This window comes from Biomphalaria glabrata, chromosome 10 (assembly GCF_947242115.1).
Source record: "Biomphalaria glabrata chromosome 10, xgBioGlab47.1, whole genome shotgun sequence".
NCBI lineage: Eukaryota > Metazoa > Mollusca > Gastropoda > Planorbidae > Biomphalaria > Biomphalaria glabrata.
Window position 1 is genome coordinate 18,227,173 of NC_074720.1, and position 14,983 is coordinate 18,242,155.

The window sequence follows — 14,983 nt, forward strand, 5'->3', positions numbered from 1 at the left end:
GCAGTGAAGAATGCTAGAAAACGTTTTATTGGCATCGGGGCTCCATTATTAGCAATCGAATGCGTCATTTAGTGAAATGAAAGCTATTAAGCTGCTTTCTCATCCGATTCTCACTTTCCCTAAGGATCGACACTGGATCTATTATACTTTTAGACCTCTGGATCTAGATTATAATTTAAATTATAAAAAAATAATAATAGGTTATGCTGAAGTAGATCTAAGTTTGAAGTTTGATTATATTTGTGTGTGTGTAAATTTTAAAATTGAAAAACAATCCTTAGAAGACCATTTGATTTAAATCTAGATTAGAGATCTATTAGAGATCTAGATTTAGATAGATCTAGTCACATTTGGAATTCGGAAAAACGTTTCGGAGAGTCTTAAAATAGCAACGTCACTCAAGCTTACTATTTTTTTTTACCTGTGTCACCTGGAACGAGATTTGCAAGGACTGTGACGAGACTAGTTTGACTGTGCACCTGTACTGTAGTTTCTTACAATGGCTATCCCGGAAGAAAACAATTAAGATCTTTACACAGAACTAGATTTAGTCCAATGTGTCATAGTTTGGTCATTTTAATTAAAGTATTATGCGAACAAACTTTGACACATTGTTCATTGGATATTCATCACATTTCTATTATTCATTTATTGGCAAAGAATGGTGACACTTTAGAGTTTAGACTTTAACTTTAACTTTAGTTTTATGGCTTTTTGTTTTTTTTTATACTAGAATATAATAGACATAGATCTAGTAATGATAGTTTGTTTAGAGTTTAGAGACTAACCCCCTAAAAATAAAACTTTTAACTATTTTAAGTTTAGAATCTGGATCTAATAATTTTAAATAAAAAAAAAACTAATATAGATCTAGAGTAGTCTAGTCTAGAGTTTAGAAGTCTAGATATCTATAAATATATAGATCTACTATTACTATACTATAGTGTATAGGCCTACACTGTAATCCCCCTGTATATCATTATAATATTATATCTCTAGTTTACTATATTATATATTAATTACTCTAGACTTATTTGGAAATCTAGTCTTAAGTTAAGAAAGCAAAATGAATTATACATTTATTATAATAAATCATTAATTTAAAATACATCATTTAATGTATCATCTAAAATTAGTCAAGTCAAACAAATATAATAATAATTTAATATTAAATAATAAATAATTGTCTGACTAATTCAAGATCTAAATAAAAAATTTCAACAGTAAAATATGATGAAGTGATCAAGTAAAAATTAGAGTCTAGATTTAGACAGTTATTGCCTATCTATTTAAAAAAAGTGATGTGTTTGAAGCTACACCAATGACTATGTGTCACCATGTTATTTTAGCAGTTGTTGGGTGACATTTGGGTTCATAATTATATTGTGACAGAATAATTGTACATTCAGACATCTTTCATAAATAATCAAATAAGTCTTCTTATGGCAGACACAAATGATAATCATATGTTTATTATATAAAATATCTTAATATCACCACATAAGAAATAAAATAAACATAATAATCCAAGTACTCCTTCATGGAAATATATATTTTAAATACAGTAATAACAGTGACTGCCATCAAGTAATTGCCTTATAATAACTTTGCTTTAGTGTCTGCCCATCTTGACTACCTTATATAGTAACTGCTATCAAGTCTGAGTAGCTGAAGGTTAAAAGTATTTGCTCTAAAAAAACATGAGCATTGTGGATCAAACTCAAATAATAAAATACTGTATGGAACCAACTTTGAGATGGTCTAAACAATGTCAAAGACACTAAATTTAACTTCAATGTAGCCTACTAAATCAAAGCTAGACCTGGAAGAGCTTAAAATATTTGATTCTCACATGCTCAAAAATTATCATCTGGCTACAACTAAAAGCTGATCAACACTTCCTTTCTTCTGTACACCAGATGCACCAAAATACAAAACAAATTATAAAACTCCTATTGCTGAATTGAATTAACATTCAAGTTTACTTATTATTTTTTTTGTATGAATTTTAATAAACATTTACAGGTTTTGTCATGATGGAGATGCTACCTCATTGTTGTAAGAAAAATGCAGCCTCATTGTCAAGAGCCAGAGGTCTGCGATTATCTATCTATTTCTATGTTTTGATCTTGTTTTGGACTTTGACATTGATAGGTGGTCAAATCACGCCCCCACCACCAATAGGTGATAAGCCTGTGATATCAGACAACAGAATCTGGTATTTGAACCATATCCCAGAAAGATGCAGGCCTCCTATAATAGACAGATTTAATGGTGGTGGAATTATTAATGATAGCAGGGCCCTTATCAAGGCACACAACCCGCATATCATTAGAGGCAACATTGAGATCACCCCAAGAGGATGTTTGTATATCGAGCCTGGCTGCATTTTGAAATTTGCTCCTGGTATGGGCATGATTGTAAATGGAACTCTGATAGCTAGGGTGAGTAGTTTGGAAAGGAAGTAACTTATTGCACAATTTATTACAAGTAAGAAAAGAGAAAAAAAAATTGAGAAATCCATAGGTTAAGACTTAAAATACAAAAGTTATTAGTTGTTTCATGTTTTATTAAATACTTCACTTATTAATTCTCAGGGTGCCAAATAGTTAATCAAATCCATTTAAATGCTAAAAGGTGAATAGATTTAGACTCTTTTCAAAATAAATTGACTAAATCAGCATTTCAAAATTAGAAAACAGTTCTCTGGAAGTCATCAAACACATCATTCTATTTATTTTACTATTGTATTTATTGACTAATCTGATCTATGTCTCAAGTCTATTTGATAATTACTGGATGAAACAATGGAATGATTGATATCTCCTTTTGCTTCATTTTAATCAGATGACAATTCAAGATATTTATGGTGCATTTTCACTGCCCATTTTGATTGTTGGATTTTATAACATGAACCAATATGATGCCAATAATAAATCAAATTGTTATGTAGCTAATAAGGTCATCATATGATCACCATTAGTACAACTTAAATTCATTTTATTTTTCTTAACAGTTCAATAGATTCACAAATCACCTAAAATCTCATGAAAAAAATACCCTTTACTAAAACTGTGTTTGGGAATTTAGCACTCTATCACCATTGCATTGATTCATTATTTTATCAGTTAAGTAGGACATCAGTCATTTTTAGACATACTATTTATCTAGTTTATATTATTAAACATTTTGTTTATAGGGAAGCTATGATCCTGGAGGTCGTATTACAATGACTAAAGCTGAAGGTGAGGACCTGGGTAAACCCAGTGGTAACTGGCAGGATGATGCAAGACTCAGTATGGGTAATACAACAAGAGATGGGCGGCTTGATCTCAAATTTAAATACAAGTGGAGAGCTGTCTGCACAAACTACAACAAGTAAGTTAATTCACTTTTTCTTTAGATAGTGAATCTTTGCTTGATGCCTGCTTGACAAATGATCTGACTGCATTTTATTTATGTCTTTATATTGGCATAAAAAGCTGTTATATGGCAAGCACAAATACATAGAGATATCAAGTATTCATAAAAGTGGAATAGAAGTACAACTATCATCAAAACCAAAGTAATAATCTTGGCTGCATCAAATCTTGAACAGAATCTTAAGCTCAATAGCATATTTTATTGTTTCTGCTAGTTTACTCATTAATTACCAGTGGAGGTGTTTGTTCTAAAAACAAATAGAACAAAAACTTCAATAACATAGAATACCTACACAAAATTAAGTGTTGTTATATACTTTTCTAACATTCCTTCAGATTATTACATCCTAGCCCAGGTCTCTTGCAGGATGGTAGGTGATAGCTGCCATGAGGGTTTGAACTAGGGTGCATCATGACAGTAGTTTAGAGCATATAGTATATGACCAGACAGCCATTTGATGCACATACTAATAGGATTATTAAATTAAAATTTTTAAAGCATTTGCCTAGTACAATCTTTCATTATCTTGCCATAGATTTTACTTTAACATTTTATAAAAAGGTTTGGAAGCTGCTTACTAATTTAATATCTTATAAATATTTTAGGTAAATTTTAACTGATGCTTTTTTTTTTGCTCAATATATCTATAGCTTTACAGCCATTGATGCCAATGTAACATGCCGGCATCTGGGTTTTTTGAAAGGTAACTTCACATATCATTCATTTGCCCGCAACTTGACTGACTATATCTTGTGGGAGAAACCTGATTGCAAAGGAGGGGAGAATAACTTGTTTGACTGCCCTGGTGCTGTGAATATGCAAATTGGAAGGCACATTTGTGGTAAGTTATGTAGACCTTGATAGACCTATTTTGAAAAGTAGCTTCTGGATATAAATTATGTACTCAATGAACAGTGTACAATTTCAAATTTGGCATTTGCTATTAAATTATTAGTAAAACATGTAATTGTTAATGTTTAAAAAACACTTTGTTTACATACTATAATTACTGGTGTGACTGTTTTAATTACAAATTACATAGCTTGTATTTTCCCTTTCACTTCAATACAATTCATTTTTCTGCTCTCATGAAAGAATGAAATAGCACATGTAATGCTGCTCATTGATTTATTTTTATTCTTCATAGGTAAAATAAAAATTCCTTGAATGTTATCAAGATATTCACAAGTATACCCAATATAAAAACTGTATAAAAATACTCTTAACTGAGAGGAACATTGGTTTTTATAAAATGACTTTATTATAATTAAACTTTGGCTATGTCACCTTTACAATCATGCAGACAACTCCTCTACTTCCGTAATTCATATTCCATTAATCTTTTTCATCAACAACCTTTAACCATAATAATATGATATTAAACCTTTAAACCTAACATATATAACTCTGTCAATATTGTTATGACTTTAACATGCGCACCGCCATCCAAGATAGTGCGCACTATCTGTGACTTAACAAGTCGGATGTTGACATTAGGAGAGAAACGGATTTCAGCCCAAGGAAAGGGCCAATATGGAGAGATTGTGCCTAAGATAGATGTTGTTTGTGTACCTGTGATGTCTTGTCAATAAATATCGATGTGCCTTGTTGAGTTGCCTCACTTCAGTTATTACATTGGTGTCAGAAGTGGGATTATAGGCGACTCAACGAGAGGAGGTAGGATTCTAGAACAATGGCATCTCTGAAACAACTAGACCAACTCTTAGTTAAAGAGCTAAGGCAGGAACTTCGTTACAGACACCTGAAGCTTGGTGGTAACAAGGAAGTGCTTACAGTTCGTCTCCGGCAAGCCCTAATTGATGAAGACGAAGATCCAGAGACCTACCTATTTGAAATTGAACCGGAGATTTAAGAGCTTATTGGCAAGATAAATGAAGGTATTGATGCATTGTGTGAACAAATTAACAGTATGGGGAACAAGGTAGATAAAATGGTGTCTCAAGTAGACTCGTTGGTAAAGGAGCAGTTGCCTGTAGGCTCATTGGTAAAGAAATTGCATGGTCAAGACTGTGGCTGCACAAACAGTGGTGATGGAGACGCTGGGAATTGGAGCGCCGTCTGTGTCTGCAAGTCTTGTGGTTGTGACTTTCAAGATGAGAAACGTGACAACGATTGCTGTGATGATCTCAACGAGATGTACCGAATCGATCGGAAAGAGACAAAGGAAGAAACGGAAGTCTGTTATGTGCATGAAGCGTTTGTTTCTGTTGTACCTGTTACCAGTACCTCAATGAGCCGGACGGAGCAAGACAACGTTGGGTCTGCGTTCAAGCCTGTTGCTATGGACCTTAAAGACCTCTGCCTATCTGTTGGTGCTCACGGGGAAATTCGAAGCTTGACAACTGCATCCAGAGGTTTAGCATGAACTGTACGTGCGGCGCATCACACATAGAATTTAGATGCCAAGAAAACCACCAACAGGGCATATGTACTTCTACCATCATCATCAACATTGGCATAGATGAATGTCAATCAAACCACTCTAAATCTGAGCTGTCAAGAGGAAGACATTTTCCACTTGAACCTGAAGAGACCTATCTTCTGGACGTGAGACTGTTATCTGAGGATGACTGCAGTGCATTGGACTTTGTTTGCAACGTGGCTGCATGTGAACCTGCAGCTCCCTTGAGAGGCGTCTGTTGGGAAAGTCTGCTGAGACAGCGTGTCCGATCAACAGCCGTGCTGAAGAAAACAGTGCTCGACACTATCTCTTTGTGTGTCAAACGGCCACGTCATCGTCATCAACAACAACCTGGTCAACTGGAGAAAGAGAAAGCGGCACTGGAGGAAAACAATGCGGATGGCTTTGTGGGGAACACGCTCCCTGCAGCCTGTGGCTCCCACTGATTGACCTCCACCTGAACTGTCAAACCTCAGCTGCAGTGTTTCTTTTCGGGACGAAAATTGCTAAGACGGGGGCAATGTTATGACTTTGCCATGCGCACCGCCATCCAAGATAGTGCAGAAAGAAGGTGCGCACTATCTGTGACTAAACAAGTCGGATGTTGACATTAGGAGAGAAACGGATTACCGCCCAAGGAAAGGGCCAATATGGAGAGATTGTGCCTAAGATAGATGTTGTTTGTGTACCTGTGATGTCTTGTCAATAAATATCGATGTGCCTTGTTGAGTTGCCTCACTTCAGTTATTACAATATGTTGTAAATAGTGGCTGAGAGATCAAGGGTGCTCAAATTTGAATCTTGACTTGAGCATAGTTGTGTTTGCTTTGCTGAGCCCCTAAAGGCAACACAGAAACCTTCTCCAGGATACTGTCCCCTCGCTAGACCAAAACTTAACTAATAATAACTATATCTATATGTTTCAGTAATGAAATATATATTTGATTGCAACAATAAAAACATTTTATATCTATATTCCATTCACATTTCCATTTACTAATTGTCATTGAAGAGCTTTGGATTAATCATGTGGTTTTCAAATCAGTTAGAGTCACTGACATTTGTTAGTTGTTTTTTTTTTAAGATTCAGATGTTACTTCAGAAATGATGATTAATACATCCTAGCCCAAACCTCCTGCAGGATGGCTAGGGATAGCAAATGGGAGAGTTCGAACTTGTGATGAATGGGATAAAAGTCCCAGTTACATACCACATAACCATGCAGCCATTTCCACAATATATAGTTTTAATTTTAAATTTATTGTATCAAATCAGTTTTTATTGTTTATTTCTTTTCATTTAAACATTTCAGTTTTATGATGTACCAGGAACATTAAGCAATTTAATTATTCCTTTTTTCCTTGATTATTATATACAGTAATAAATATAGACCTATACAAAATTTGCATAAAGTAATTACAAATTTTTTTTTTTAGATGGTCAGGAAGTGATTGGTTTTGAGTGTGAAGGCTTACGTCCAGGATTGGCACTTGATCATTGGAGAAGTATTGAATTTTATAATTCAAGTACAGAGCCACGCTATCAGGTAATAGTTCAATGTACACACAATTATATTAATTCTAGATATTTCATTTATCTAGTAAGTTATATCTTGTCCTTGATGTTGTTAATATTTTTAGATTGTGAAAGAAAATGTTTGTTATCCTTTCTAGATTTGGAAACATATTTTATTCCTACATAACTATTGGAACGAAAGAGTTTTTGTCTAGGCTTGTGTGTTTTCTCTTTGCATGAGTTACTGGAGAAATACATTAGCCATTGTACTGAATTACCAGTAACTCTGATGTGTAAGAACCAAGTTGTAAAATACTTTGACAACTTCATCTCACTCCTACCACTATCTTTAACTTCATACCCTAGTATTAGGTAAACCCACAACTAACTCCTTGAGAACCTGAGAACTCATAGCTAGCTCAGACTCAAACTTGCTTCCTATAAACAAAACAAATAACAATGACCTCCCCTACAGAATTTCATCAGTGAGGCAAGGTGAACAGTAGAACTAGGTTACGTAAATACCTACCTTAAAAAGGAGTAAATAATGCTGGAACACTGAAAGCTATCCATTAAAGTGCCACGACTGAGTAAAGATATATGACCAACAATAGTGGGCAAAGATAAGAAATACTCTAGCTGCGTATGACAATAGCCAATCAATTGTTAAAATCCCAGTAGAGGTTGGGATTTTATACCTGTGCCTACCTTTTTTTTTGTAGAAGAAATAAAGGCAGTTGGCTGTTTTGCCAGCCACATATAAACTGATGGCTTTTTGTACTAAAGATATCTTACCTCAATAGGAACTTCACTAACTTGTCTGTAACTGTTTAAGAAAAAACATTTATTTTCAATTAGAATTAATATTGTAAGAATATTGAAAGTAACTAATTTCTTAACAAATATTGTTTCAGCTCCTAGATAACAAAAGAGTTTACATGAATGAGTCTTTGTCTTTTCTTGAATATCTGGATATCAGCTACACTGGCCTAGACACATTCCATGGGAAAACTTCAGAGCCAAATATTTTTTATCAGAAAGCAGCCATCAGTGCCAGCCCTTATGTTCCCATGATGAACAATATCACAATTCGCTATAGTGCTTATGATGCTTTGAACTTGACTGAGGTTGTCAGCCCTATCCATATAGCCAACTCAACCATCTCTTACAATAGAGGTAAGTTATTTCAATTTAGGATTATCAAATAGAAAATAAAAAAGTATCTGACATTTTCAATACAAATGCTTAATTTCAAAATAATTATTACATTATTACAATTAAGCTTTTGTTTAAAGATAATTTACAAAACAACATTCTCATCTAGAAATTTGCAGTTAAACTTTCCCATTAATGTTAAAAATTATTTATTTATACAAGCTCTAGTGCAAGTTCAGGGAAATGTATAATTTGATGCTAACAAACACTGACCGATCTGGTGCTTATATAGGAATAAGTTAAATTTCAAAAACATCTTTTCTGTCTAAAAGTACAGAGAAATAGCTTTCCCACTTCATTGCTATCAAAATGCTTTTTTCTTTGCACAAAATTAATTTTTTCTTAATACTTAGCATGTATCTTGAGTCTTGTAAGAATATTTTTTTTTTGTAACATTTGTTTATGTGACTCTACACTCTGCTTTTATGTTAAACTGATGTGAACTCATTCTAAAAACATTTCTAGTCTTGATGAAGTAAAAAGTTATTTTATTAGTCTTTTTATTGTAAAAATGTACTTGACTAATCTTATTAAAGTTAAAGCTAATGTTATCAGTGTTATTATTGTGAGAAACATTAGAATACTTCACAAGCTAACAAACTTGACTTGGTTAATCAATCTTTGGTTGTATTTGGACAGGTTATGGCATGTTCATTCAGTCATCTATTGGAAGAACCTTGGTGAACATGACTGAAGTCAACAACAATTGGGGAGATGGCATCAAATTTTACATCAGTAATTTGACTATATTTGATTTTCGCATCAAGTTTCCTCCAGAGAAGTCATTCTGTGCCCAAGTCAACACAGAGGATGTGACCTATCCATTCTTTCAACACATGGACTTGGTACAAGTTGATGGGGGTCAAGCTACTTCTGTTGCTATTGGTGGAAACTGTGAGAGGGTAGGAATAAAAAGTGTACACTTGAATTAAAACATTGAAAAAAAATTGTTTAGGAATGTTCATCATATGCAGTTGACCATTCAGCAGAATATCTCTTTGAATGTTTTCAGAGTTTTTCTACGTCTCCCAACATGAAAATAACAGTTCACTTTATGATCATTGAACGAGATCCTGTAGCTAATGGAACTTTGACATTCATGGAATCCGGCTATCCAAATATTGTATTTAACATTGAAAATGGTTCATTTCCTGAATCATATACATCAAAAACAAACAGAATATCAGTCAGATTTGTGTACAGAATTCCACAGAATAAGATTTGCAAAGTACTTCTGTCTTGTATTAGATTTTTGATGCAATTTACTTCAGATTATGGTAATTATCAACAGTTTACTTATAAAACTTAATTTGTTAATAAAACAAACTTCTAGGTAGACTGATATGTACTACAAACAAATTTGATATAGTTATATATATTTAAAAAAAATGAAATTTTAAGTTTTTGGTATGGAAACATTCTTTATCATGATTAAAATGCTATAAATCTAAATTTGTATCTTTTCTTTTTTTTTTGTCAGATGTTGATGAAGAGTTTCGACTTATTATGTCCAGTGTCCATGATAATATTGGCTATGGTGTCAATATACAAGACATGCGCAGCAAAATTCGCATTAGTAATGAGACCATGATCTACAACAACCACTTTGGGGCTGGTGTATTAGTTTACAAAGGTGCTGGAGAAATCATCATCAATGGCACTCGTATTTCTAATAATGCTGATGCAGGTGTCAATGTGACCTACTCTGGGGGTTATCAGCTTTATAACAACACACAATTCATCAGTAATAAAGGCTATGGTCTCATTACTGAATATTCTCGGATCAATCGCACTCGTTTTGAGTCCAGAAATATTATTGAGATAGTTAGAGCCCAATTCATGTGGAATGAACTCATAGGCTTGAGGATGGGAAACTATTGCAAAGGTGGTGAGATCCTCGTTAATGAGTCCTACTTTGGCTTCAACTATGATGAGGCTTTTGAATATCTCTCATGTAACAGATCCACAATGTTCAAAACCAAACTGAAGATAGCTTTTAACATATTTGACAATAACTTCCGGCATGCTATTCTCATGAGGCCTTTACTGAACACTGATGGCCTTATTACTAACAATACTTTTGTTAACCATACATTGGCAACTATTCGTATTGACAATGGCTATGATTTACTGATAAGTAGGTGGTATAGAGACTTTCCTGTGTCTTTTAACATGTTTGAGAATAATTTCAAAGAAAACACAGGCAGATATGTTGCCAACTTTAGGCTGACACAAAATAGTGCTGTTCAGTATCTGGACTGCAAGTTCAACTATTTCCAGAACAATCGAATCAATGATTCGTTTATGTACCTCAACCCCAGGAGTAGAGCCAATGCTGTCGTTGTAGTGTCATCAACCAATATTAGGCTGAAGAGAAACTACATTGACAACCCTGAATCTGTTAGAGAGCTTGCGACCCATCTGGTTGACCCTTCCATTTCAATCAATGCTGAAGAAAACTATTGGGGAATTGATATTAATGCTCAGGCTGATTATGCCAAAGTATACAAGGGAATTTTTGATCAGGTATATGGAGTTATACATTTCATTACATTGTTTTCTTTATCTGTGTTAGCTTTATGTCATCATCATGTTTTAACATTGGGCTGCTAACAGATTTTAAGCAATTAGTCTAGGCATTATCAAAATTTTATCTATTTATCTATAAACATTATCTATATGATAATCTATTATAGTCATTTATATTAATTAGAAAAGTAAAACTGTTCCTATAAAAGTCTTTGTTTATTCTTACAATGTTACTACTCTTGTGTCCAGGATGAAAGGTTTAATTTAGCAAAAATAGACTTCCATCCATCACTGAGAACATCCAGACTCTATGATGACTTTCTAAGCACCAATGTTCCTGAGTATGTCTGGAAGTTTCAGAGAGGAAACAACATTGGTGGAGTTCTGGAAGACACACAGTTTACTGTACGCTCAGGACAGACATTTTATGTTGATAAGGATATATATGTCATGAAAGATAAGGTGAGCCTTATGGGTAAAATAAAGATCTCATTTTGAAATGTCAGAAAAGGTAAAAATTGAAATGCCTTCTATGTAATAAATTAAATGAATGAAGTATTATAAGAAAAAGCTCTTTATAAGGGGGGAGGGTGGTTTGAATATTTAGAATGTGAAAGCATTCTAGATTTTAATGATGAGTATTACCAGTTAACAGACCTAGGAGAATTAGAAACTGTAACCCACACCTTTACTGAAACCCACTCTTTCACATCCAAATACATTGCTAGTCAGAGCTTAACTCCTGACTTCAGTTTGATTATTTCAAATTCATAAAGTCTCTTAAATTTAAAAAAGTTATAGATATTAATACCAAACTTAAATCTCTTTCCATTTCTGGCTTGTATTTTTTTTCAGAAATTAATTCTGGAACCAAATAGTATTCTTAAATTTGGTCCATCTATTGGAATGGTAGTCCACGGACTACTGAAAGCTGATGGAAAAGTCTTGGGCTCACCAGTGATCTTAGATATTGATGATGACAGCTCTGAGTTTGTTCCCATGGAAAATAGAACTACCAACATTCGATTGGTAGATGGAGAGAATGAATTTGAAGGCAGACTGGAAGTGGAGATAAATGACCAATGGGGAACAGTTTGTAATGATGTGAGCTTTCTACTTGGTTTTATACATTTGTAGTTCATCAAATTTTTTTTTATTTGATTACTTATTTGTTATCACAGTTATCTAAATTTATATTTGAAATTGCACTTTTCCTAAATTTGTATTTAAAATTGCACTGTGAAACAGAAAAACAAAGATGGGCTCCAAAAGTCCTTTGAATTATGCAAAATGTTAACCCAGACCTAATCCTATGATGTTTGTCTTAATATTTAAAGCATTTTACCCTTTAAACACAATTTCTTACATTGGGTTGTAGAGCTGAAAATGTAAAGTGCCAGAGATCTTGTGGAACATGCAGTTTCTAATTAAATATATTAACTTATCATTATATCCAATCAGCTTTAACAAGTATTTGGCAGCTGTTAAATAATGTTAAATAGTCGATTTTAATTTTTTTTATGCAGGGTTGGATAGAAGAAAATTCTTTGTTAGTTTGCCAACAGCTGGGCCTTGCACTGAATCGAGATTATCCACTAGCTCGAGTACAGCGCCGTGCACCTGATAGTACCCCAGTTCTCATGAACTGGGTCTCATGTGATGAGACTGATGTAGACTTCACAAAGTGCCGATCAGTTAATGAAGATGCTCCTACATGCAGCCATGACAAGGATGTTTACATTAAATGCTTTAAACCAACCTGGGCAGGTGTGTATTTCTTTTGAATGTATCAAATACAATTTGTATCTTTTGTTAACAGGAAAGTTATTTAATACTGTTTAAGTGTCTTTTTTTTTAATGAATTTATTTTAAAATAATTTGCTTTTGCTCTATTTGCATTTTAAAAATCTACCTCTGTTTTTAAATTAGATCTAGATTTATTATTTATAGAGCATGTTTTATTTACATTTTTTTTATGAGAACATTTTGTTTCCATTTACCCCTTTTATTTCACTACATGTTTTTAAGAGTTTAAAATTATTTATCTTCAAAATATTCATAAAATGAAGCATGATCAACAACAAAATCTTTTTAGAATAATTGTATTGTGTCAACAATTAGGTACAGTGTCTTTACCGTTTACTTATGTTCCAGGGATCACTTTAGCTGCAGCCTACAGACATGATCAGAACACACCCATGCAGGATGAATCTCAAATTCGTCATGTACAAATTTTCAATGCTGGACTCCTTGACCCAGACACTGGGACCTTGACACCTGCCCTCCGCATTGACTACAACTACTACCAGATATCTCACCTGACTGTGAACAACTCCATGTCTGATGGTGTTTTCATTTCCTATGCCCATCCTTACCTTAATAATTTCATGGAGTATCTAACTTCAATAAACAATGCTGGCAATGGCATAGTAACCAAGTCGCCCAGACTGCTGGTGAGTCTTGAAAGGCTGGGATGCATTTAACATTCATTTCATAATGAAATAATTCACTTTGAAAGGTGTCTAATATTAATCTGATTATTTTACCTTATCTTATAAATTACAAATATTACTTCAAAAGAGATAATTATGTACTACACCTATCCATGTGTCAATCTAGTCATGCATATTAATCAAATCAGTGACTTGAACTTGATATGTAGATTATAATTTCTTCTTTATGTAAAAAAAAGTATCAAACAATTTTAATTAAAAATGTATAAGCAAAAATTTCAGTGAACATAATATAGCTCTATCACTTTTATTCCATGAACTTATTTGTTCAAATGTTTAAAAATGTTTTAAATTATATTAATAATATAATTGTATCATTCACTGGTATAATGTTTACAATCTTCAGATAAAATTTATGTATCATTTGAGTCCTGTGTACTACATTTAGATATGAATGTACATACTATTTGTGTCAGATTTGCTTGAGATTAACAGTAGATTATCTAAGAGACTGGCAGCTCCCAACATTTGTATGTGTGATGTGAGAGATAAACCAACAATTGATGAACATGTAACTAAGCATTTAATGGAATGAATGTACAATGATAATGAAACATAAATTATGAGCATCAATTATTATGCTATTTAGCAATCATAACTTATTAAAGGTTAAAGTATATAACAATACATCTCCACATCCTTCTGGGTCATGCTGACAACTGATCAACAACACATCCATGTCTATGACAACTGTGAATCATAAATTTAATATCAAGAAAGTGATTTGTATCTAGATAGATGTATGGCCTTTTATGTAATTCATAACAATAACATTGTCCTTTTTGTTTCTTTGTTACAGCTAAACCACTCAAGAATTGATAATAACTTGAAAGCTGGGTTTCTCTATGACCCATTCTTTACAGAGTATGATGTGCTCTTGATTAGGAACATGATATATCCCACAAGGCGAATCAGCATGTTTGAAGTACCACAACACATTCTGACACAGGAAGGTCAGATCATGTTTCTAATCTGCTCTCCTGGAAACTCTATAGAAGTGAAGGAATACATTGTGGAAGTTAAAGGCTCAGGCAGTTTCAGTAAACTTACTTTACAGGTAATTAGAGTTACATAGGCTCTATTAAAAAAAAAAGTAGAGGTACCCTTTTAAAACTTGTGATCAATGGGCGCGGTGATGTAATGCTAGTCTGTTTCTTTGAGCCACTAGTAGGGTTAGATGTCAAAACCACAGTTAGGGTTAGATGTCAAAACCACAGTTAGGGTTAGATGTCAGAACCACAGTTAGGGTTTGATGTCATGTGGCCAATAGCTTACTTCCCCAACTTATGTCAAGTACTCAGGGGTGTCCTACAAATCCTGGTGGTGGTGGTAAATTGGTTAAGTGCTTGGTTTTCCAACCAGATTG

General features: G+C 33.5%; 1 protein-coding gene across 2 annotated transcripts in view; it reads left to right on the forward strand.

The window, feature by feature from the left end:
- Positions 1 to 450: 450 nt before the first annotated feature.
- LOC106052096 (protein bark beetle-like) overlaps positions 451 to 14,983 on the forward strand; it is a 35,613-nt gene continuing 21,080 nt past the window's right edge. Inside the window, exons 1-14 of one of the 2 annotated variants that reach the window (XM_056044455.1) lie at positions 451 to 664; positions 2,026 to 2,444; positions 3,200 to 3,378; positions 4,074 to 4,264; positions 7,282 to 7,391; positions 8,275 to 8,536; positions 9,215 to 9,477; positions 9,588 to 9,852; positions 10,056 to 11,101; positions 11,354 to 11,566; positions 11,960 to 12,208; positions 12,631 to 12,871; positions 13,259 to 13,557; positions 14,417 to 14,674. In XM_056044455.1, the coding sequence (XP_055900430.1) occupies positions 556 to 664; positions 2,026 to 2,444; positions 3,200 to 3,378; positions 4,074 to 4,264; positions 7,282 to 7,391; positions 8,275 to 8,536; positions 9,215 to 9,477; positions 9,588 to 9,852; positions 10,056 to 11,101; positions 11,354 to 11,566; positions 11,960 to 12,208; positions 12,631 to 12,871; positions 13,259 to 13,557; positions 14,417 to 14,674 (4,104 nt within the window). In that variant the 5' untranslated portion in view covers positions 451 to 555. Of the gene's footprint in view, positions 678 to 2,025; positions 2,445 to 3,199; positions 3,379 to 4,073; positions 4,265 to 7,281; positions 7,392 to 8,274; positions 8,537 to 9,214; positions 9,478 to 9,587; positions 9,853 to 10,055; positions 11,102 to 11,353; positions 11,567 to 11,959; positions 12,209 to 12,630; positions 12,872 to 13,258; positions 13,558 to 14,416; positions 14,675 to 14,983 lie in introns of both variants that reach the window. The other variant, XM_056044456.1, reaches the window with a different exon arrangement.